General features: G+C 45.8%; 1 protein-coding gene across 2 annotated transcripts in view; it reads right to left on the bottom strand.

Annotated features, from left to right (window-relative positions):
* The window catches only part of LOC138303899 (piezo-type mechanosensitive ion channel component 2-like), a 733,706-nt gene that overhangs the window by 162,854 nt on the left and 548,085 nt on the right, over positions 1-22,767 (bottom strand). For both annotated transcript variants that reach the window (XM_069243434.1, XM_069243435.1), the window contains one exon: positions 9,785-9,974. In XM_069243434.1, coding sequence (XP_069099535.1) covers positions 9,785-9,974 — 190 coding nt within the window. The remainder of the gene's footprint in view (positions 1-9,784; positions 9,975-22,767) is intronic.

The following is a 22,767-nucleotide window of genomic DNA, read 5'->3' as shown; positions in this document are numbered from 1 at the left end:
GGTATACCCTCCCTTGTGGACACTCCAAATCAGGGTAGCTCCCCCTTCTGCTGAGTTTGAAGACAAGCTGGCTATGAAGACAAAAGGGAGGCAGGCCGAGGTGTGAGCTACATCTGCCAGTGCTAATGGTAGGCATCCTTTGAAGCTCATGAAGGGGCTGGTCAAAGCCCCTCAGGGCATCATGCTCGGGAGAAACACATCTCCCCCCACCAAGCCCTTCGTCCACTGTCTGGGAGCAATACACATCTCACCACAGGGAAGCCATCAATGGTTGGGTGACAATAAACACAGGCAGAAAGGTGCATTTGGCTCAGGTGGGAAAATGACAATTTTCTAAAAGTATAATTTTCAAAATAGTACCTTAAAATTTGACTTGGCCAACAAGTTGGATTTTATATTACTATTTAAGTGAGTTGTTGAATCATTCTAGCTATCCCTAACCTGAAGTTAAAGATTATACGGTGTTATAAAATAAACCAGTGTTTTCCTTTGGGAGAGGCAGTCTTACCACAGTGAAAAACAACTTTGGAAATTTCTCACTGCCAGGACATTTCAAACATAAGTGCACATATCCTATTTTTTAAATACCATGTGCCCTGCCCTACAAACATATAGGGCAGGGATCTTCAAACTGGGGAGCGGACCCCCAATGGGGGCCTCAAGTTATCCTGGGGGGTGCATTACACTGACAACAGTGCTTTGTTTTAAGTGGGGATATAATGAGTGGCAATAAACATTCTGTAATGGGTCATCAATAACATCTTTTATCATTTATATCCTAGCTGGGTGTATGTGTCAAAAGGGAAGGGACTCCAATATTCTTCAAAACCCCCACTTCTAATAATCCCGCTGTGGAAACATTTACATGTTAGCAAGGTATTTGATTGCATTTTTAAAAATGCTAACAGAACTTAAATGCAATGTTTAAATAAGCAGAGACTTTTTTAAAACACATTTTTATTAGTTTTCTTTAAACAAAACAGAACCCTATCCCCAGTGAGTGCTCCACTCCATCCAACTCACCGGTTATTTCAAACATCATTTTCCCACATTTATTACCCATTAACCCAGTATGTTGTAAGACTATAACGGTTACACATGTAGCAGTTCAACAGTTTCTTGGATATATTTGTCATCAATGCTTCGCGGATCTCTTGCTTTTTCTTAACTTGCTGTGGTAGTGATTAGTTGTAGTGTGTAGGTTGAGCCCCATCCGGGTAACTAGGTGTCCTCCCCTTTCCCACCCCTTCCCGTGTGTGCCTAGCCACCTGAAGATGTTGTCACATTCTTAACTTGTGTTGCTACAGTATGTGTTCCTCAATTGGTCTGTGTCCTCTCCATCCACAACCGTCGGTTTGATGTGTCTGTGGAGTAAGGAATGGTCAGGGATATAATCCCCACTAGGTGTGTTGTTCCTTTTATGTTATGATGATGTTGGATTATTTTAAGGTGCTTCTCCCAACTGGTCCCATTCACATACCAAGGAACTCCATGCTTGTGCTCTTTCCAGTAGGCCTTGTCCTCTCCTGGCCTCTCGATGACTCACTGTCTCCTGAGCTCTCGCCCATTTCGAAACTTCCCGTCTCTATGAGTTTGCGTGCGGACCCCGTGCAGCCTTCCAAGTCATTGCTATTTCTCTTTGAGCTAGTACAAGGGCCAGATCCCTAAACTGATCTGTTACCCTATACTGGGCTCTACAGCGGTAACTCCCCAATAAGCAGTGTTTAGGATCGTTAGGGAATCATTAGCTGAGCTTATCACCTCAGCTAATGAGTCAGTAACTGACTCCCAGAACTCCCGCACATGTGGACAAGTCCAAAACATGTGGAGGAACTCAGCTTCGAGCATGCCGCACCTCAGGCATTTGGCCTCCGTCAGTACAAAATGTCACCTAAGTCTGCCCGGTGTCAGATATGCTCTGTGTAAGGCGTATATATTTATAAGTTTGAACCGTGCATTGCATGAGACTTTTAGGGTCCGAGCCAATATGTCCTCCCAATCTGCAGCTGTAATTGGGGCGCCCAGGTCCGTTTCCCATTTCTGTTTGAGAGTTTCGAGTGGTTTCCCAAGAGTCTGTTGTATTTTCCTGAAGAGGCAGGTCACCGCCTTGTAAGCACCTGTGGCACTCGTGAGGTATTGAGCCACCCCTGAAATGGGTGGCTCTGCTCGTCTGACTCGCCAGTGTTAATAATCGCCTCGCTAACTGCCCTGTGGAGAAGGAAATGACCTGGAAGGATGGTGTATCGGTTGCGGAAGTCTTCGAAAGGTAGTAGGTAGGCTGCTGCATATAAGGTGCCCATTGAGGTAGCCCCAGCCGACTGCCACCACGCCAGGCCCCTCCAATTTTCTCCATATTGTACCGTTTGAAGACACTGTAACGGGATCTCCGGCACATACAGCATTTTACACTGTGATTTGGTGAGAAAGCGTATCCAGCATTTGTGCAACACCTTCAGCTCATTAGGACTGGATGGAAGTGGGGGGCCGAGAAGAAGGAGCACCCTGGCTACTGTGTGGAGGTCCGGGGCAAAAGGGTTAATCGGCCATCGTATGATCAGCCAGCCAGCGGGTCAGCCATTGCAGCTGCCCTGCCAAGTAGTAAGCCTCGAAGTCTGGGACAGCCAGACCCCCCCTCCGCAAGTGGTCTCTGCAGTACCGAAAGTTCCAGGTGTCTCCTGTCATCTCCCCACAAGAAGCCCATCACCATAGAATTCAATTATATAAAAAAGGTCCTCAGGATCCACAACGGGAGGGTGGTGAAAAAATAAAGTAGGAGGGGTAAAGCTATCATTTTCAGGAGCGCAACTTGTCCTGCCACAGATAGCGGTAGGGTCGTCCAGAAGCTCCTAGAGTCCTCTCAGAGCCCGTTCCACGTTTCCCTCCTGCAGGTCACGACGACTGTGGTAGACATGGATGCCCACATAAGCCAAACATCGTGGCTCCCACTATAACTCGCCGAGGTCTAATGGCGCTGTATGGCCCTCTACAACGGGGAACAGACTAGATCTTTGCCAGTTTACTCTCAGGCCAGACACCATGCCAGATCTCTCCAATAGCCACCTGGCCCCACACAAAGCACCCTCTGCATCACCAAGAAAGAGGGGGAGGTCGTCTGCATAAAGAGCTATGTGGTGTACCTGCCCCATCATTGTTATACCCTTAAAGGCGCTTTATGCTCTGGCTATGCAGGCGAGCGGCTCAATGGCAAGTGCAAAGAGCACACGGGGAAGGGGGCAACCCTGCCTAGTTCCCCTTTCTACTCAGTACTCTCCGAAATAGTGGTGCCCGTGCGGACCCTGGCTCTCGGTTCTGCATAGAGCAAGCGGGTCCAAGCAATGAAGCGGTCGCCCAGGCCAAATTTACGAAGTACCTCGTGTAAGTATTGCCATTCCGGGCTATCAAAAGCCTTTTCAAAGTCAATTGCAAAGATCATCGCTTCCTGCTTGTCATGTATGGCGTCGTTTAGAAGGAGAGAAGGCGCCATATGTTAATAGCTGTTTGACGCCCGGGGATAAACCCCCCCCGGTCGATGTGGCCTAAGTGTGCCATATGTCGCAGCAGGCGTGTCACCAAAATTGTACTCAATATTTTAGAGTCTAAAGACAACATCGATAGGGGGCGGTAAGAGCCTACACTTGTAGGAGGCTTCCTGGGATTGAGGAGAGGGATAATCAAGGGTTCCCGAGGTGTTGTGGGAAGGATGCTTCATCTCATGGCTTCCTCAAATAATGTGACTAGTGTAGTGCCCAGCTTAGTGATGTATGTTGAATAAAATTCAACAGGGTATCCATATGGTCCAGGTGTTTTCTTTCATGCCATGCCAGCTATAGCAGCTGTTTACCTCTGCAAGTGTGACCGCCGCTCCCAAGTCTTTCGCCTCCTGGTCCTAAATTGTAGGGAGAGCTACATGTAATAGAAAGTTGTTGACATCTGCCAGAGTCGATTGAATTTTGATCTTGTAAAGTTCAGTATAGTAGTTAAAAAAATTGTGATTAATGGAGCTCTGTGTGTAGATACTCTGACCTGTGGAGTCAATCAATTCAGTTATAAATGAACCTCTGTGCGCCGGATAGGCCAGCCAGGGCAACAGGGAGCTTGCGCGGTCTCCTTCTGAATGGGCATGAGCCATGTAGGTTTTATAGTCAAAACAATGGAGTTTCTCCATTGTTATCGCTGTGTTTTCCCAGGCAGCAACAAGTGCTGCCTGGAGGCCTGGGTCCTCTGGGCGCCTTTGTTCCAGTGTACGCAGTTCTCGTTCAGCCCTTGCTATATCTTGAAGCAGCGTCCTGCACACGCCCGTAGCTACTGAAAGACATCGCCCCCTGATCACTGTCTTAACTGTGTCCCATTCTATCAGTCTCAAGCTTGTCGACCCTCATTGACTGCAAAATAGTCATCTATGGCAGTTCCTATGGTACTTGTGAAAGCCTGGTCTTCCAACAAGGCCAGCTGGAGCTGCCACATGGGTAACAGCGCCGGAGATGATTCCAGATGCATCAGCAGTGGGTTATGGTCTGATATTGTCTGGCTCAGATATTTGGTCTGTCGTGCTAACTCATGAATGCCCGGAGAACACAAAAATGTGTCCAGCTGCACATGCAGGTCATATACTGGTGAGTAAAAGGAGTAATCCAGAGTCCCTGAATGATGGGTTCGCCAGGAGTCGACTAGACCCCACTTGCCCTGCCAAGTCTGGAACCATTGGGCAGCTCGCACAGTCGGCAAATATGGCAACGAAGGATGTGACCTATCTAATAAGGGGTCTGTGACACAGTTAAAGTCTCCCCCCAGCAACACCTCCCCTGTGAGCTGTGGGGCCAGTTGTTCTGAGAGGTGCATGAGGAATCCTGATTGGTCCATGTTAGGGCCGTATATGCTGCCTAGGACTATGTCTCTCCCATCTAGCTTCCCAAGTGCAACGGTATAGCGACCCAATGGGTCTATAATGGTCACTATATGTTGGTAGGGGATTCCGGGTTTAATCCATATTTAGGCTCCTCTGCCACAGGCCGAGTAAGTAGTGCAGTATACTTGGCCTCTCCATCGTCTTTGGAGAGCGTGTCCCTCAACTGCGTCTAACTGTGTCTCCTGAAGTAGGGCGATAGGGATTTCCCGCCTAGTGAGATGTGAAAATACTTTATGCCGTTTAGCCATGGAATGCAGCCCTCTTACATTCCATGTTAAAACCTTAATGTTCAGGGTAGTGTCCATCGGGAATGTTGTATAAGACTTAGGCCCTCATTCCGACCTCGGCGGTCTTTTCGAAAGACAGCCGAGGTCCCGCTGGGCTGAAGACCGCCAGTGTTGGCGGTTTTCCGCCAACCATATTATGACTGGTGGTGGCCATCAGCCATTAGCTGGTCGGAGAGCCGCCAACAGCCATTCTGGCGGTCGGCGGTGCAGTGGAGGTTGCTTCTCCATCACCACCACGTCATCAGAACACCACCCACCAAATTCCGTGCCAGTATTCGGCTTGGCAGTGTTCTGGTGACGGGGTGCTGCCGGCAGAGCAGCCCCCATGGAACCCGTTCCCTCCCGGAGGACCACTGAAGCAGGTAAGGTGATTGTTCGACAGGGGAGGGGGTTCGGGGGGTGTTGTGTGGTGTGTGCGTGAATGGGGGTGTGAGTGTGAGTGTTTAGAGGGGGTGTGTGGGTGCGTGTATGTTTGCAGGGGGGGGTGATGTGTGTAGTGGGGATGTAACGTGTATGTATGTGGGCATGTGTGCTTGTAAGTGCGCATGTATGTGTGTGAGTGGTGTGTGCGTGAGTGGGGGTTGGGGGTATGTTTGGAGGTGCCTATGGGGGGTGGGGGTGGGGAGGGGGCCCTACCACCTTTGTGGGGTGGTAGGGAGGTCGTTGGTGTTGGGGTGGACTCCTAGGAGGGGGAGGAGGGAAGGGGAGACCCCTATCAGTACCAGGCAACAAATTCCCTGGCACTGATAGTGCCTACTGCCATGGATTCGTGGCTGTTAAAAATCCATGAAATCCATGGAGGCATACGGGGTCATGATCCCGCAGGCGGACTAGTGACGGCTGCCGGGCTGGAAACAGTTGTGTCCAGCCTGGCGGTCGTTACCACCGTGGCAGACGGTGTGGTACATTGGCAGTTTGGCATGTGCCAAACCGCCAATCTTATAATGGGGTGGTAATTACCACCAACATTACACCAACCGCCAGGGCTGTAATGAGGGCCATAGTTTGAAATGTGGGGGTCTGGGACCCATCTGAAGGGGATCTCTATCCGCAGCCATTTTTACGGAAGACAAGGCTAGGCAACACAAAACATTTCTTGAGTAACCAAATAACATGTATCCCAACTCCCGGTCCCCAGGGCAAGAGGTTTGACTTTGCCTCCCAAACTATCAAACAACCAAATAACAAGTTTGTACATGCCATGTATCATTCAGGCTACCGTCTGTGAGGAGGTGTCTCTTCCATTGTTATGCAGCATGGGGCTCCAGGTACCCCCAGTTCCCATTTCGTCCCCCTGTGCGTCTACAATGTAGGATCGGTTCAGGTTGTCGCTAGGAGAGTATCCTTGCAGTTAGGATGAGGGCCAGATCTGACTGTTCTTTTCTTGCTCAGCAATGGTTGGTATGGGTGCCGAGAGAGCAGCAGTGATCGCCAACTGATTGTAGCAGGAATAGTTGGTCGGTCCTTCAGATGAGTTCATCTGCTGTTCCTGGGGTAACCACCGGCAGCACTATATTCGAGTGAGATGAGGTCAAAGAGTCTTTGTCTGAATCTGACTGTTCGCCACTTACTCCTTTGTTCGGGGACATAGTGCTCAGCGATGAGCCACCCAACGAGGCGACCGCCGCCACCACCCGCTGTCACGATTCCCGTGCTTCCTCAGCTGTATGAGGGTCGATCCTGGCTGACGATTTTCTCTGACAGGATCGAGGTCTACGCTTCCTCTTCCGATGCCGTGAGGGGCCACTTGGGGCCAAGTTAGGTAGCAGATCTAGTCAATTCCACTCCCGTCGGAGTCACCACTCGGAGTCGTGTCAGGAACTGCATGGAATAGGAGATCTTCAGTTCCCTGAGTTTCTGTTTTGCAGTGTTAAAAGCTGCCCTCTGGCGTTGGACCTCCCTAGAGAAATCTGGGAATACTGACACTCTGCTATTATCCACTATCAGTTTCTCCTGCAGACGAGCTTGTTGTGGAATATCGTCCCAGTCTTTGAAGTAGAGTAGTCGTGCTACCACTAGCCAGGGGGGCACCCGGAGGTGGTGGATGAGCAGTAACGCGATGGGCCCTCTTTAGTGCAAAAAAGGGGGAGAGCCCCTCTGCGGCCACCACAGTCCTGAGCCAATTCCCCAAATAGCTCACCATATCTGGGCTTCAATGTTTTCAGGGAGACCTACCAGTCTAATGTTGTTGTGTCTTGCTCTGTTCTCCGCATCTACTGCTCTCCTTTCCAGTATTTTTACTCAATCTTCAAGTGAAGTCAAGTGGTCATCTGCTAAGGCCAATGCAGGTGTTGCTGTTGAGATTTCCCGCTCCGTCGTGGAGACTCGGTCCGCCACACGGCAATGGTCATCCTGGAGTAGGCCCAAATCAATGTTCAAGGTATAGATTTTAACCTCTAGTGTTGTTCGTGAGGCCGCTATTGCCTGAAGGGCGTCCTGCAGTGTGGGGGCAGGAATCACTGTATTCTCTGCGGGTGCCAGTGACTGCTCTTCCTCATTCCTGGTCGATTTTATATATTGGGAACTTCCTCCTACTCTGTCTCTTTTCTTAAAGGCCTTTCCCATGACGAATTACGTTGATTCTGTTTTCTATGTGATTACTCCGGCAGGCACCGGGATTATCTGCGTTGCCCCCATCAGGGGTAGTTCAGAGAAACCTCTGCTGTTGAAAGCCCTCAACAGTACTCCTCCTCGGCCGGGGTCCTCCCATGCATCTCAGGAGAGTCCAGTAACAGGATCAGCGCTTCTCCTTGACTTATACAGATTCCCCTGCCATGACACTCTAATGAGAGCCCCCTCAACCAGGCCGCGGTGATCAGCGTGTTCAGGGTCTTGCGGTGACGATGCCACTTCCGGGGTGCCCCACGGCGTTAATATCCACCCTCGAATTCTTGGCTCCAGCGAAGGTAACCCCAGTGGTCTTCCCGCCATGGTTCTTAGTAGAGCTCCCAAGGCCCTGGTATACTCAAGTGATCATAAGCATGCTGCTCCACCCTGGCCTTGAACTTTGTCGTACTCTTACCGTAAAAATGCCTATCTCAGAGCACCTCTACCGCCTTCACAGCTTGGCGTCCCTTGCCTTCGCACTCATGCCTCCTTTACTGGTTCCATTTCTAACCTCTGACTAGGGCCCGTCGTGGGACCTCGGCGGCCTCACCTCGCTGCTTCCACAGCCCCAGCTGTTCTCATGCTGTTGTCTTCTCCAGCCTGTTTTTGCTGCCCTCTGTGTTCTGAGCAGTGTCTCTCTCAGCTCCTGCGGTGCACTCCTAGGTAGTGGGATCCAGCCGCCCGGCACCCATTCTCTGGTTCTGTTTGCGTGGGGCTCCAGTCATGTCTCTAAGGCGCTGCTCGGCTTTCCCACCTCTCGAGCGGCTTCCAGTAGGCCCCAGTTCTTGGCACGCGCAGTGAGGTTGGGAGGCCCCCAGTCTAAGGGGCCTCGGTTCTGCCGGGCTCCTAGTGATTTTCACACTCAGAGAGCCCGGCTTCAGCGCAGTTCTCCCAGCGCTTCCCCCAGTGCCCCCGAGAGGCGTGTCACAACACCCGCATTAGTGGGTCCTCACCGGGAGTCGGGCGGGCGACACCTTAGTGCAGCTTCAGTCTGCAGCCCCTCACAACACCGGCAGTCTTCTCCGGCTCTTTGCCCTTGTCGATGTGCAGCCACGTGGCCGCACCGGTGTCGCTGGCGTTCCTCCTGCTTTCCTGGCTCTCGATCCACTGAAGGATGGGCTTCGGGGGCTCCGATGAGACTGCGGGTCCCGGAGCTCCAGCTCCCTGCTGTCTTCGCCATTTGCTGCTTGGCCCAGTCCACCAAATAAGCTGAGACATATTTAAACATTGCCAACCCAATAGAAAAATTGTGAAAAATTCTGAGAGGAGGGCAATGATTTGTTTTCCCACTTGGGGGGTTTGGGGGCAGCATTAAAAAGTTTGAGGACACTGATGTAGGGCCTACTTTAGGGTTGACTTATAAATAATAAAAATGAAGGTTTAGGCTTGACAAAAGGTTTATTTTAGCAGGTCTGACTGATAGCTTTAAAACTGCACACCTAGGCTGCACGGGCAGGCCTAGTGACATGTTTCACAGGACTACTATAGTGAATGGCACAATGAGCGCTGCAGTCCACTAGTAGTATTTCATTTACAGGCTCAAGGTACAGGTAGTACCATATACCGGAGACTTAAATTAAAAGTACCAATCTGGGGTATATCAATTTTACAATGTTTAAAACAGAGAGCACAAACACTTTAGCACTGGCTAGCAGGGGTAACGTGCAGAGTCCTAAAGCCAATAAAAATGGGTTCAGCTACAGAAGACCACACAAAAGATGGTAATTTCTAACACTGCCCACTCAAGCTTAAATAGGAACTGAACAATACACCCAACAACATGAATTAGGGATCTCATGGATAGTGAGCATAAGCAATACCCAATTACTGAACAGCTCATGTAGGAGGATTCAGGACACTGAACAATTCTCTACATTGCTCTCTAAGGCAAATAGTGTATAGAATATAGTTTCTGTTTTTGCATTACTTTTGAACTTGCACTTCTCTCACATGATTGAAATAACCTCTAAAATCCACTGCTTACCATCACTGCCTGCTTTTTGAGATGTCCGCCTTTTTCTAAAGGCATTTTGATGCTTGAACAAATTCCATGGCCCTATCGCAGACTTCTTTTCTTCCTCCCCTTTGCTTCCTCGTTTCCTTTGTTTTTTGCTCTTCTTCTTTTTCTTAGACTCAGGCATACTCACTTCTTTATCATCCCACAGACCATGGCACTGATGGAAACAAGTGAGAAAGAATATCATGAATGACCCAGAACCCCACATAGTGTGTAGAATAGTAATGTCTACGTAGGCTTCATAACTTCAATGGTGATTGCTTTTCTAATATATGGTCTTTCAGAAAGAACCCTAAGCAGATTTGACTCACACAGGGATTATTTTAAAGAATATGGCAATGATTTATTGAATGCTGTTGTTCTGTGCCAACAGGTTGGGGTTACTAGCCCACACCACCTCTCCTGAGTTGGCATTGGAATGCTCTGCTTCACTGTTCTGAGACAGTCAAGTGCTACAATTAGGTACTTGGGCTCAGATTTACAAGGCTCTGGCGCCTCCTTGCGCCACATTAGCGTAATGTTTTTAAGCTAATGTGGCGCAACAAGGCAAAAATCTCAGCGCCATATTTACAAAGTGGTGCAATGTATTGATTGCACCACGTTACAAACTCTTCTGCCACATTATGCCAGTACCAAGCATAACGTATGCAAGGGAGGCATTCTGGCGTTAAGAGGCCCACAAAAATGGCGCAATGAAATCTACCAAATGTTTGACGCTAGTGCAGCAAAGCACCACAATAGCGTCCAAAATGTGGACGCTATTGGCCCAACGTGCGACATGGTGCATCGCACTGTAACTTTGGCGCACCTATGGTGTTAGGTGGCGGTGGGGAGGCACGCGAAATCTGGCGCATCAGTACTGATGCGCCAGATTCTTGTAAATCTGGGCCTTGGTGTTAGACGTACAGAGCATTTCTGTAGTTGCAAATGGCCCAGTTCTGAGAACTGGGCCGTGTCCGACGGCAAAAATGCATTTTGGTATGTATTAATCCCAAATTGTGATTAGGTAACATGTTGCCAAATCGCAATTTGGAATTGCGAATATATACTGATTCAGTATTTGGAAGGGCATGTTTATGGTGTGTTGAATTTGTAGTGACATGCAACACCACTGATAGTGTTGTCATTGTCACTACCAGTAATGACGTGTCTGATCTTGTCCTCGGAACTCTAGATGCTGATGTCACTGTTGCAGGAGCGGAAAGTTTACTGATGATTTTATTAATAATGTACTGATCATTGATGAACTAATATGTGAAAAACGGATGACTTTTGTAAATGGCCACCATAATTCATTTTGTTTTCTACTTAGGCTAACTTTAGCTAAATTTGCAGTTGTTTTTTATTGCACAGTGCTTACTTAAAAGAGTGTGATTAATAGTTTATAGACGTGTAGACAGCTACCCCTAGTGGGATTTTGTGTTATGTCTCACAAGGTCAGATATATTAGGTCAGTGCTGAAGTTTGACTGTCCTATTGTTTAGAAAATTGTCACTAACATGTGGTTTCTTCCTTCAGGGTGAAAGTAGATGGAAACTATGTTAAATGTTTCTTTCTGAACCCAAGATTCGGACGCGATGGAACAATGGATCTACAGACGAGACGGAAGAGAAGAAGAAATTGTTATAAATTGAGTCTAGCTAATGATTATGTCAATGAAATGTTGTCGAATACAAATTCAGTGTATTATGAATGTGTAACTTTTAGATGTCTAACTTTAGTTTTATTGGCTGAATGTATAACACCCCATGTCTTGATATAATGTTCTGTCACCTATTCTTGGGGGTTATTATTATTATTGTTCTTGTTCTTGTTCTTGGGAGAGGGCTGGATTAGTGAAGTGGATTAGCTATTGATGCAGATCAGACTTTAAGAGATTTTCCAGTGATATGTCAGTCATGCAGGCTTGAGGGATTTATATATAGTCCTACTGATGTTGTCCCCTTGCTGAAATGACCTTCTTGTTGTCGTTCTATGGGTAATGTATAAATTGTGTATTGTTATATGTATTTTGTTTTGCAGGTACCAGCTGCAACTCATAAATGAATTGCTGCATAATGATATTATTTTTCTTATAACCATAGTTAGTATATTTTTCTAAATTTGTGTTTCTAAATCTTTTACATGAAGCCCAACATGTCAATGGTAATTAGTGGATGGTGAGGGAATTTGTCTTTACATGCTCATGATTTATATTGACGTTCTTTGATCTCTTGCTTAACTGTATTTATTTCATTGTTACAAATATTAGTGTTGTTAAGTTGTGTTATAATACTTGAATTGATTTGTTTACTTGCTTTGGTTAAACTTAGATATATAAGGCGTTCCAATCAGCCGTTGATGATTCTATATGCTTATCATTTATGTTTGCGAATTTATTTCGTGACTTTAGCGTTGTTAGTATAGGGAAATAAATGTATAATCCTTCTTAATAAACTGGTGTGGATATTGTATAGTGATTAGATTATTGATTTCTTGTTTATTGATGTTTATTACGACATGCACCCTTGACATCCTCTCAAATCAATGTTGTGTTGATCCATTGGCCTAAGGCGCAAAATCCACTATTTATTTTGAGGTAATAGCTAGGATTTCTCGGCACTGCAGCAGTTTTTGGTAGCAGAGTTACAGTTAGGTCATTATTTGATGATGTCACGATGATGGTGATGTCATAGTTTGTGAAAGTATTCTTTTGAAATCATTTTACTATTTTTTTTTCTGAACTGTTATAGGGATCTGAGAAAATGAGTTGCTAGTTGCCGTTAAGTGACTTTCCCCTGTCCTCAGAGATGCTTTAGGTTGAAGGTTATGTTTCTAATGGTGTTTGATTGTTGTTGAGTAAGGTGAGAATATTTTGCGCTTGCATAGCATGAGCTAATTTGCAGTTGATTGAGGTGTATATGAGTTTAGAAGGAGTGGGCGTACTCTAATGGAGTTTAGAAGGAGCAGGCGTACTGCAATAGGTCTGAGAGTAGGGACGCGGTGTTCTTCATTGGAGTTTGGTGCTTAGTGCAGGAAAAATTGTGTACGTCGTTGTTGATGACGGACCTAATAAGAAAGGTCTAAGACTCTGGAGTACATTAACAAGTGTAGTGAGACACTTGGTATATGTTGTAATTTGCCCATTTAGTAGACCGATCCAGCGTGGTTGGTAAGTCGCGTTTGTGAGATAATTTGTGTAATTGAATTTTACTGGGATTTGGTGAGTACTATGTGCACTAGGACAATAATACAATGATCAGTTGAGAAGTGAAATTTGCAGGTCGAATATTGCTTACAAATGTGGGGAACTATGAAAAAGAGTAACTGAAGATGAGAAAGCTGAAGGCAAAATTTGGAAAGTTCCTGAAGAGATTGTATTACCCGACCTGTAGTAAATGGACAAATTTGTTTTCTTATTTTTGGTTTAAGGTTTTGCTCGAGAACTAATATTGCATTGGGGAAGCGCGTCAAGAGGTGTGTCCAGGGGCAGGAGCCCTTTAAATTCTAGCAGCGCTCCCGCCGTCGCGGGAAGCGCGTCAAGAGGTGTGTCCAGGGGCAGGAGCCCTTTAAATTCTAGCAGCGCTCCCGCCGTCGCGGGAAGCGCGTCAAGAGGTGTGTCCAGGGGCAGGAGCCCTTTAAATTTCAACAGCGCTCCCGCCGTCGCGGGAAGCGCGTCAAGAGGTGTGTCCAGGGGCAGGAGCCCTTTAAATTCTAGCAGCGCTCCCACTGTCGCAGGAAGCGCGTCAAGAGGTGTGTCCAGGGGCAGGAGCCCTTTAAATTTCAACAGCACTCCCGCCGTCGCGGGAAGCGCGTCAAGAGGTGTGTCCAGGGGCAGGAGCCCTTTAAATTCTAGCAGTGCTCCCGCCGTCGCGGGAAGCGTGTCAAGAGGTGTGTCCAGGGGCAGGAGCCCTTTAAATTTCAACAGCGCTCCCGCCGTCGCGGGAAGCGCGTCAAGAGGTGTGTCCAGGGGCAGGAGCCCTTTGAATTCTAGCAGCGCTCCCGCCGTCGCGGGAAGCGCGTCAAGAGGTGTGTCCAGGGGCAGGAGCCCTTTAAATTTCAACAGCGCTCCCGCCGTCGCGGGAAGCGCGTCAAGAGGTGTGTCCAGGGGCAGGAGCCCTTTAAATTCTAGCAGCGCTCCCGCCGTCGCGGGAAGCGCGTCAAGAGGTGTGTCCAGGGGCAGGAGCCCTTTAAATTTCAACAGCGCTCCCGCCGTCGCGGGAAGCGCGTCAAGAGGTGTGTCCAGGGGCAGGAGCCCTTTAAATTCTAGCAGCGCTCCCGCCGTCGCGGGAAGCGCGTCAAGAGGTGTGTCCAGGGGCAGGAGCCCTTTAAATTTCAACAGCGCTCCCGCCGTCGCGGGAAGCGCGTCAAGAGGTGTGTCCAGGGGCAGGAGCCCTTTAAATTCTAGCAGCGCTCCCGCCGTCGCGGGAAGCGCGTCAAGAGGTGTGTCCAGGGGCAGGAGCCCTTTAAATTTCAACAGCGCTCCCGCCGTCGCGGGAAGCGCGTCAAGAGGTGTGTCCAGGGGCAGGAGCCCTTTAAATTCTAGCAGCGCTCCCGCCGTCGCGGGAAGCGCGTCAAGAGGTGTGTCCAGGGGCAGGAGCCCTTTAAATTTCAACAGCGCTCCCGCCGTCGCGGGACGCACGCGGGCGGCGCCCGGCGCCCGGGCAAAGCCCGGGCCAAGGGCGGGCCCGTCCTTGCCCGTCATTGCCAGGAAGAGGCAGGGCAGGGCCACCCCCCTAACTTTCACATCAAGACAGTCGGACTAGGCAGCTCATAAATAGCTGGCCGTCTGAAGGTACTGTGCCAAAAAGGTCCTTTTATAGAGGGCCTTAGGTTGGAAGCCACCCTCTCCCAGCAAAGTGCTTTTCTTATTATTACCTGCTAGATTTGAAGTGGGTCCGGGCCGGGTCGCTGTCTCTCTACTGTATTACAAGAAATTTACTTGTAATTTTTGAGTGTTAAACCTTTACTTAAATACCTGTCATATTCATTGTTAGTATTTATCATTTAGGCTTACCCCCACTAGACTTATTTCTACTCTTGTCCATAAATACATATTTGTCCTCAGGTTTCATTAGAGCTGAAGTATCATATAGGTGGCTCAAAGCATGGGAAAACGTAAGGCATCAGAACCCCCAAGGGGAAAAGAGAAATCTACAAAAAAACTCAGGAATGCGGGCGAGAATTGCACTATAGACGAAATTGATGATCTTATTGAGGAGGTAGAGTCATTATTATGTAGTAGGGCCACTGTCCGGGAGGGACCTGATAAAAAGATTACCTCTTACTACACAAAGAAAGTTGAACTAAAGGAAGATATAGTGATAGACACTATTAGTCACCTAGAGGGGGAGGTATCACCCGATATTAGGTCTGGTAGCCCTAAGGATGCTACAACTCGATCCAGACATCCATGCTCCATAGATAGTACTAGGAAGAAGGGCCACATACAGGAGTGTGAAGTTGTATGTTCCAATAAATATGCAGTCTTGGCAGAACTTGATAGTAATAAAGAACAGAATACACAAGAGGGAGAATTGCTGAACGAGTTATACCCAACTATTCCAATTGTACAGGTACTTAGAGAGAGGATCTCTCCATGCAAATTAGAACCAGTGAATCCCCCAAAACATAAAACAAGAACTATAGCAGACCTCTATGACCTACTCTCTGGATTAATACAGGAAGTTAAGGACCTGAAACTTGAAGTAAAAACCCTATCAGATATTGTGGAAAAGGAGGGGGGTAGGGGTACCCACAAAGCTCAGTGCGAAAAGGAGACCCCCCCTATATCACTTCAGCCACAAGGTAGACCCACACGTTCTCAAAATTTGACTACTAACCCCAACCCTACCCCAGCTATAGCCAAGATTTTTCAGCAACCGCAGGGATATACGAGAGGGGTAAACGGGGAAAATACTGGCCCACGCAATTACCCTAGAAGTAATGCTTGTGATCTATGCCAAAAAATAGGGAATCCACAAAGAGAATCCCGTTTGGTAAAAGGGCCCCAAAAGGGGAATGTGGAGCTTACCCAGATCACCCATCCCCAAGCATCTCATGACCGTAACTATTATACTACATGGAATCGGCATTCTGTGGGGGATAGGTTTCCCATTAGGAACAATGTTGTATATCTATTAAATGTCCCAAAATTGGCCATAGATAGTAGTGAAGACGAAGATTCCTTAAAGAATAAGCTTACACATTGGATTAGGACCAAAAGACACTGTCTATCCATAATTCATTCAGATATTAAGAGGGCAGAAAGAATCTCAGGGGGGATGGGGCAACATGATGTTATTGCATTAACACTTAAGGATGGAAGCTTATCCAGAGGCCTGATCGACATGGAACAGAGAACTGCCGCTCCCACGATCAATGCCATGAGGTTCAGTTCGGAACATTACACTACCAAACCCCTAGTCCCGAGGCCTAAGTATAATGACATGGAGGGACTGCAAAATAGAAACTCCGATTCCAATCTTGAAAGAGTAGATTGACTACTCCAGATTGATCAGGCACAAGTGGGACTAATTGGGGACCCAATAGTAGGTGAGCCCCTCATAGGGTTTGATCTTTATGTAACAGGGGCAGGGAATATAGTGGAGTCTCTGCCCCGTAGGATAGATTCGACAGCATATTTGAGCCCTACTTCTAATGCTATTACCCCAATCGGGAGGGGTCCTATCACTATGATCTCCTGGAATGTAGCAGGCTTAAAAAATAAGCTTACAGACCCGGAATGGCAGGACTATATTGATCAATATCATGTCTGTCTCTTTCAAGAAACTTGGCTTAAAGACCCACCGTATAAGCTAGGATATAAAACCTACTTTATTAGTGCAATTTCAGCTGCCAGAGGGAGACCGTCGGGGGGACTGGTTGTCTGGGTGAAAATCTCACTAAATGTTGAGATACGTATGCAAGACACAGAGTCAGATGACATTTTATGGTTGGTAATGGGGGAAAAAAATAAGATAATATCCCACTTATTCAATGTATATATAAGACCTAGAAGGACAAACTTGGAGTCGCCTGAAATAACTTTATTAGACGATCTGCTTAAAATGATCCCAGGAGGAGAGACAATTATGATAGGGGGCGACCTTAACTGTAATTATGAACCCATAACTGGATTTGAACATCTAGCAGAAGAAGAGGATAGAGCCAGAGCAATTCCTTATTTAACAATAGAAAAAACCGTCCCAGGCACAGTGGCTGCATTGCAACTTATGGGCCTTACATTAAAACATGGACTGAGGGCATGTAATGGTAGAGTGGGTGAAGGAGGCCTTAATTTGGATACCTTCCAGAGAGGCAACTCTACCTCGAAAATAGATTATATTTTACATAGTATAAATACATGGGGAAGATTAGTGACTTTTAAAATAGATAAAAGAAGGGAAAGTGACCACTTTCCGTTAATAATTGAACTTAGCGCCCACCTCCTAGATTTGGATTTGGAATATGCAGAACATAATAAGGTGGAGTTACAACCTTCCCTCAGTAACAACAGACGGGATATAAAATGGCCTGCAATAATAGGCAATCTGGAGACTATGACAAATATTTACCATACATATTCTAATCTCCTAGAGCCTTATGTTGAAAATGAACTTACTGATATCCCCATCACGGCCATCCACCAAGCAATGAGTATTGCACTAAGACCCTTCCTGACCAAACAGCCACGGTACAAGCCCAAAAAGGAGAAGGTGCAGATCACCCCAAGCAGCCCATGGTACACTATTAAATGTATGGAGAGGAAAAAAGAGCTGATAGAGGCTCTAAAGCAAAAGAACCAATTGGCCATACAACAGGCAAGGGCCAGCTATAAGAAAACACTGGCAACTGCCCAAAGCAACTGGGAGGATCAAAAATGGCAAGATCTCCTGGAAGCAGCAAAAACCAGTGACGCTAGGAACTTCTGGAAAATAGTTACCCATGGTAGTAAAGAGGGGATAATTTCTACTGATCATCATATAGATCCCAATACATGGGTTAACCATTTCACTCACCTTTATTCTGACCCCCCCCCACCCTTGATTTCTATCCCTCAAGACATATAACACTAGCTACTCAGGGCATCTTACCCGAGTTACAATTTAGCCTGGAGGAGACGGTGAATGCCATTGAAGCAATCAAGCTGGGGAAAGCCCCCGGTTTGGACAAAATCCCGGGGGACCTGTTCAAACATAGTTTAGAAATTTGGGCACCCTATCTAAATCTTTTAAGTAACGCTATAGCAAGGGGAGGTCTTGTCCCCGAGACATGGAAAGGGGCAGAAATAATCCCAGTCTTCAAAAAAGGTTCCAGGGATGAACCAGGGAATTATAGACCAATTAGCCTCTTAGATGTCATGCAAAAAGTATATGCTAGACAGCTGCTGAATAGGATTAACAGCTGGATAGATGGAAACAGCATACTGACCATATACCAAGCCGGCTTTAGACACCAGACGAGCACAGTCGATCAGGCCTTTAGGCTATTGACGATAATGTGGAAATATACTAGACTAACGAAAGGCCATCTCTATATCGCATTTGTGGATCTGCGCGCAGCCTTTGATCTAGTGCCAAGGGACTCCCTATGGGCTGCGTTAGGGAAACAGGGTATGCCAGGGAACCTTTTGAGCCAGCTAGAGAGACTACATGAGAATACATTTGCAAAGGTTCGGTGGGGGCCAAAGGGAGAGTTGACAGACCCAATACCTATTAAGAGGGGGGTGAGACAGGGTTGTGTGCTTGCCCCAACCCTCTTCTCACTATACATTAATGATCTGGTTCATTTTCTGAAACAAAGCAACCATGACTCACCAAGATTGAACGGTGATCCTGTCCCCGCCCTCCTCTTTGCAGATGATACTATCCTATTATCTCAAACTCCCATGGGCTTGCAAACTCTATTAGATAAATTTAGCGAGTACTGCAGCCTGAAGGGATTAGAAATTAACACAAACAAGACCAAATACCTGACTGTTAACCCTCATAAAGCACTCAAGAGAAACATTCGGATTAGAGGGCAGGCATTGGAACGAGTAACAAATTTCAATTATCTAGGGATACTCCTTGATGCCAAATTGTCATGGACACCGCATGTTAATAAAGCTGCTATTTCCTTGGCGCATAGCTCCATGGCAATTAGCAAAAATTACAAATGCTCAAGGTCTAGTATTGTTTCACCAGTATTTGAGATTTGTAGGTGCAAAGCACAGGTTGCTGCTCTATATGGTGCTGAACTCTGGGGACTCATAAATCTAACCCCATTGGTTACCCAGGAAAATAATTTTATGAGGGGGGTACTCGGTCTCCCTCCATCTACTCCACTGATTCCTTTAACCTATGATATCAACATGAAACAAATAGGTAAATTGGCAGCCTTGAGGCCCTTGCTTTACTGGTGTAGACTTTGGTCTACCCCTGAATTAATCCATTATAGGCAAGCGCTAATTGAGATTATAGACTTGGACAAGGCAATTTCCCTCCCGTGGCTCCATTATATAAGACAATGCTTTTACACTCTTGGCCTAAAATTTTACTGGGAAGAACCATACACACTAACAAAACAATCTAAGATTCAACTAAAACAAGTATTTTGGGACTTTACCCTAAACAGCCCTCTCTACAGCAAGGATCTAGGTAGACTCACTTTAAGTTTCCTGGATATGAAACCATTACCGTATGCTGAGGAATGGATAGATACTATCCAACCTAGACGAGCAAAAGTCTTATTTATGAAGCTTCGATATGGGACTCTCCAGGTTAAGGCTTTTACTTCTAAATGGGGCCCCTTCAATGGGAGAACACAAGAGGTGATTTGTGGGCTGTGCAATATGGAGACTCCTGAAACGACGGACCATGTCCTTTTAAACTGCAATGCCTATGATAAACCAAGGAGGAAATGGCTTCGACCTATCTGCAGGAACGTTGGAATCAGGAACTATAATGAAGCACCAAGATTCTTGAGATCTAGTACGATACCATATGCTGTCTTTGGTTTAAGCCGGTTTTTACAAGCAATTTCATTTATTAGAGACAAGGCGGGCCTAAGGCTCTAGGATTCAGTTATTTATTCACTTTATTTAAATAGTCCTCCCCTACCTAAGCAAAATAAGTGCCTGATGGCACTGGAGGCAAATTCTAAGGGTTTTATAAAAATGTAATACTGTAATTGATTCTTATTTATAGCTTTTAAGATTAATATTCCCTTTTATCCAGACAGTCGGCTTTTAGTAGCCAAATGAGTGTTAATTGCTGATGGAATAATGTGTCTTTTGTAATACTTGATTGTTTGCCTTTTATGGCTTTCAGCCGAACATAGGCATGTATGGGAAAAGAAATCGTTGGGCATTAGGGATTCCCTTTCAGCTCTTAAAAACTAGTAAAACAAGACCACATGCGATGGTGGAAGGCACATTGCCAAGATTCTTAGAGGCACTTTGGTATGCTAAGGACAAATGTCCTACAAAAGAAGCACGAAATTCTATTCTTACAATGGTCATTATTTGTGCTTACTTATAGTCCTAGAGACCAAGTGAACTTTCTTGCCAGTACACAGCCATAGCTATTAACAGTCAGATATCAATCCCATTTGCTTTGTGCACACAGATTGTATTTATGACCACTCTATAATATTCTTGGTGATTTGTAAAATGATGTGTACTGTGTATTTTTATAATGTTTTAATCGATTAATTACTTATTCCTTTTCTTTTATCTAACTGTACTGTATGACCTAGGGGGAGTCCTGGATTTTTTTTTTTTTTTCTTCTTATAATCTTTTGATGAGTCTGGTTTTACTGTTTTTACCAAATTGCTTTTGTTTTCTTTTAGAAATGTATGATTTGTGTTGGCATGCTTTTATGGTATTGTTTTACCGAAATAAAGCTGAATTGAATTGAATTGAATATTGCATTGGTTTGGTGTGTTAGTTGTGTAAAAGTCAGGCCGAAAGACTTTGTCAGCGTTTCAGCGGTTGCGCTGAGAAGGGGTGTGTGCATTAGTGTGACGTAGGTTTTGCTGCACTGGGATAGGTTGGTAAGTGAGAAGGGTCGCGCACGCATTCGTCTATCAGTCTGATACTATTGTAGTGCGATTGGAAGGTGAATGTCAAAGAGGATCATGGGATTGTAGTCACATTTTCCTGATTGGTTATTTTTTTAACAGATTTCACTGTTTTCTTTGTTTTGTTTTTGTTCGGGATATATTTTGTGAATAATTGTTTCCTGATTAAAATCGTTTTTGAATACATTCTGTTGAAATTGAAGTTTTTCAAAGCTTTAAGAAGTGCCTTTAGAGGTGATGAGTATATTCCTGCACCAGAGGGAGAAATCTGTCCACCAGAAAATACTCCGGCATACAGTGTGATTGAGGAGAAGGGTACAGGAGCATGCCTTTGGTTGAAACATTGGGTTAAGATCACAAAGAAAAAAGTTTGTTTGGCCTTTCTAGAAAATGGTATGTTTAATTTGAGAATTTTGGAGAATTTGAGGCAGAAAATGTACAGTTTAAAACCTCCTCTGAGACCAGCACAGTATGAAGGCTTAGCGATTTGGGAGCTGGTAGCTAAACAGCAACAAGTTTTGAAATTCGAGAAAAGAATGAGAAGAGTAGAAAAGACATTAGCGGAAGCTAGATGGGACAAGGAACAGAAAGAGTGGAGATTAGCTACTCTACAGGGAATTAGATTATTTCCTTCAAGAACAAAAGATGATGAGGATGAGTCAAAAGCTGAGAAGAAAAAGAAAAATAGTTATTCAGTAAATAAGGAACAGAAATTAAAAGATTTGAAAAGAGTCATGCTTAATGACAATGATGAATTGGATGAAGATGAATTCGTTTCTGAATTTCTGCGAAATTATCCACCACCACATACAGCTCAAGGAGGTCAGAGAACTAGCAAGAGTGGAATGAGTGGAAGTGGGATTGGTAATATGAGTCCTACTACACCATCCACATCGGGGGTATCACAGAATATCCTGAGCAATGAACAAGTTCAGATTCAGGGTAGTTTTGATGACTCATTGAGCAGTGGACATCATTTGGAGATAAACATTCCTGAAACTTATTCAGAGGCTCAGATTGTACGGAAAACTACTAATTTAGTGTTGTCTCCAGGTCAACAAGGGCTGAATATAATTCAGAAAGAGCCTGTTCAAATGCAGATTCCTCAAATGCAGAGCATGAGAACAATGCAGACACAGAAAACTGGATCTTTCGCTAGTCCAGGTGCAATTTCAGTACCTATTAGGATGGGTCCGCTTACCCCACTATATGCACAGCCTAATAATAGTGGAGTGAGTTCTTTAGTCCAGTTTCAGAATGGGGTTTTGGAAAAATCGACTCCAAGGCAAGAACAATACCTGAATGAGACTAACTCTTTAATAGATGTGTCTCCTGTTGGCAATTCAGGGACCAGATCCTACAGTAATCAGGGGGAGAAACTATTGTCTCCACAGCAATAGGCGAGTAGAGTACGACAGCAAGATTCAAGTACACAGTCTAATGAGATTTCTTTAAAGGGTTTATCTACACAAGAAATAACCAAGTGGTTGGAAGACTTAAGTACTTCAAAGACTTTAGAGAAACAGAACAGAGAGGAAGACTCAATAGATAGAGTGAGGCTGTCAATGGAAGGAAATTAGCTTCTTGAAGGGACAATGGGTGTGAACAGACTTGAATCATATACCGAAGCTCAATTAAAATACTTCTGTGAGATAATTACAAAGGGAACAGGAAAAGTACACCGGCAGTTACAAGAAATAGCGGGTGAATATGACATCGATCTCACAAAATTGAAAAGCCTGAAGAGAAGTTATAAGTTAGATCTTGAAGAAGAAGATTTTGCACACAGGAGGTCTGCAGGGATGAAAACACATCTTAGGGACTAACTTGAAAGAGTGCAGGTTTGGAGAGCATTAGACAAATGGGAAGGCAGATGGGTCAAGAAAAGAGAAAGACCAAAGAAAGG

Source organism: Pleurodeles waltl, chromosome 7 (genome assembly GCF_031143425.1).
Source record: "Pleurodeles waltl isolate 20211129_DDA chromosome 7, aPleWal1.hap1.20221129, whole genome shotgun sequence".
Taxonomy (NCBI): domain Eukaryota; kingdom Metazoa; phylum Chordata; class Amphibia; order Caudata; family Salamandridae; genus Pleurodeles; species Pleurodeles waltl.
Note: the sequence above shows the minus strand (reverse complement) of the source record. Positions and strands in the feature narration are given on the sequence as shown.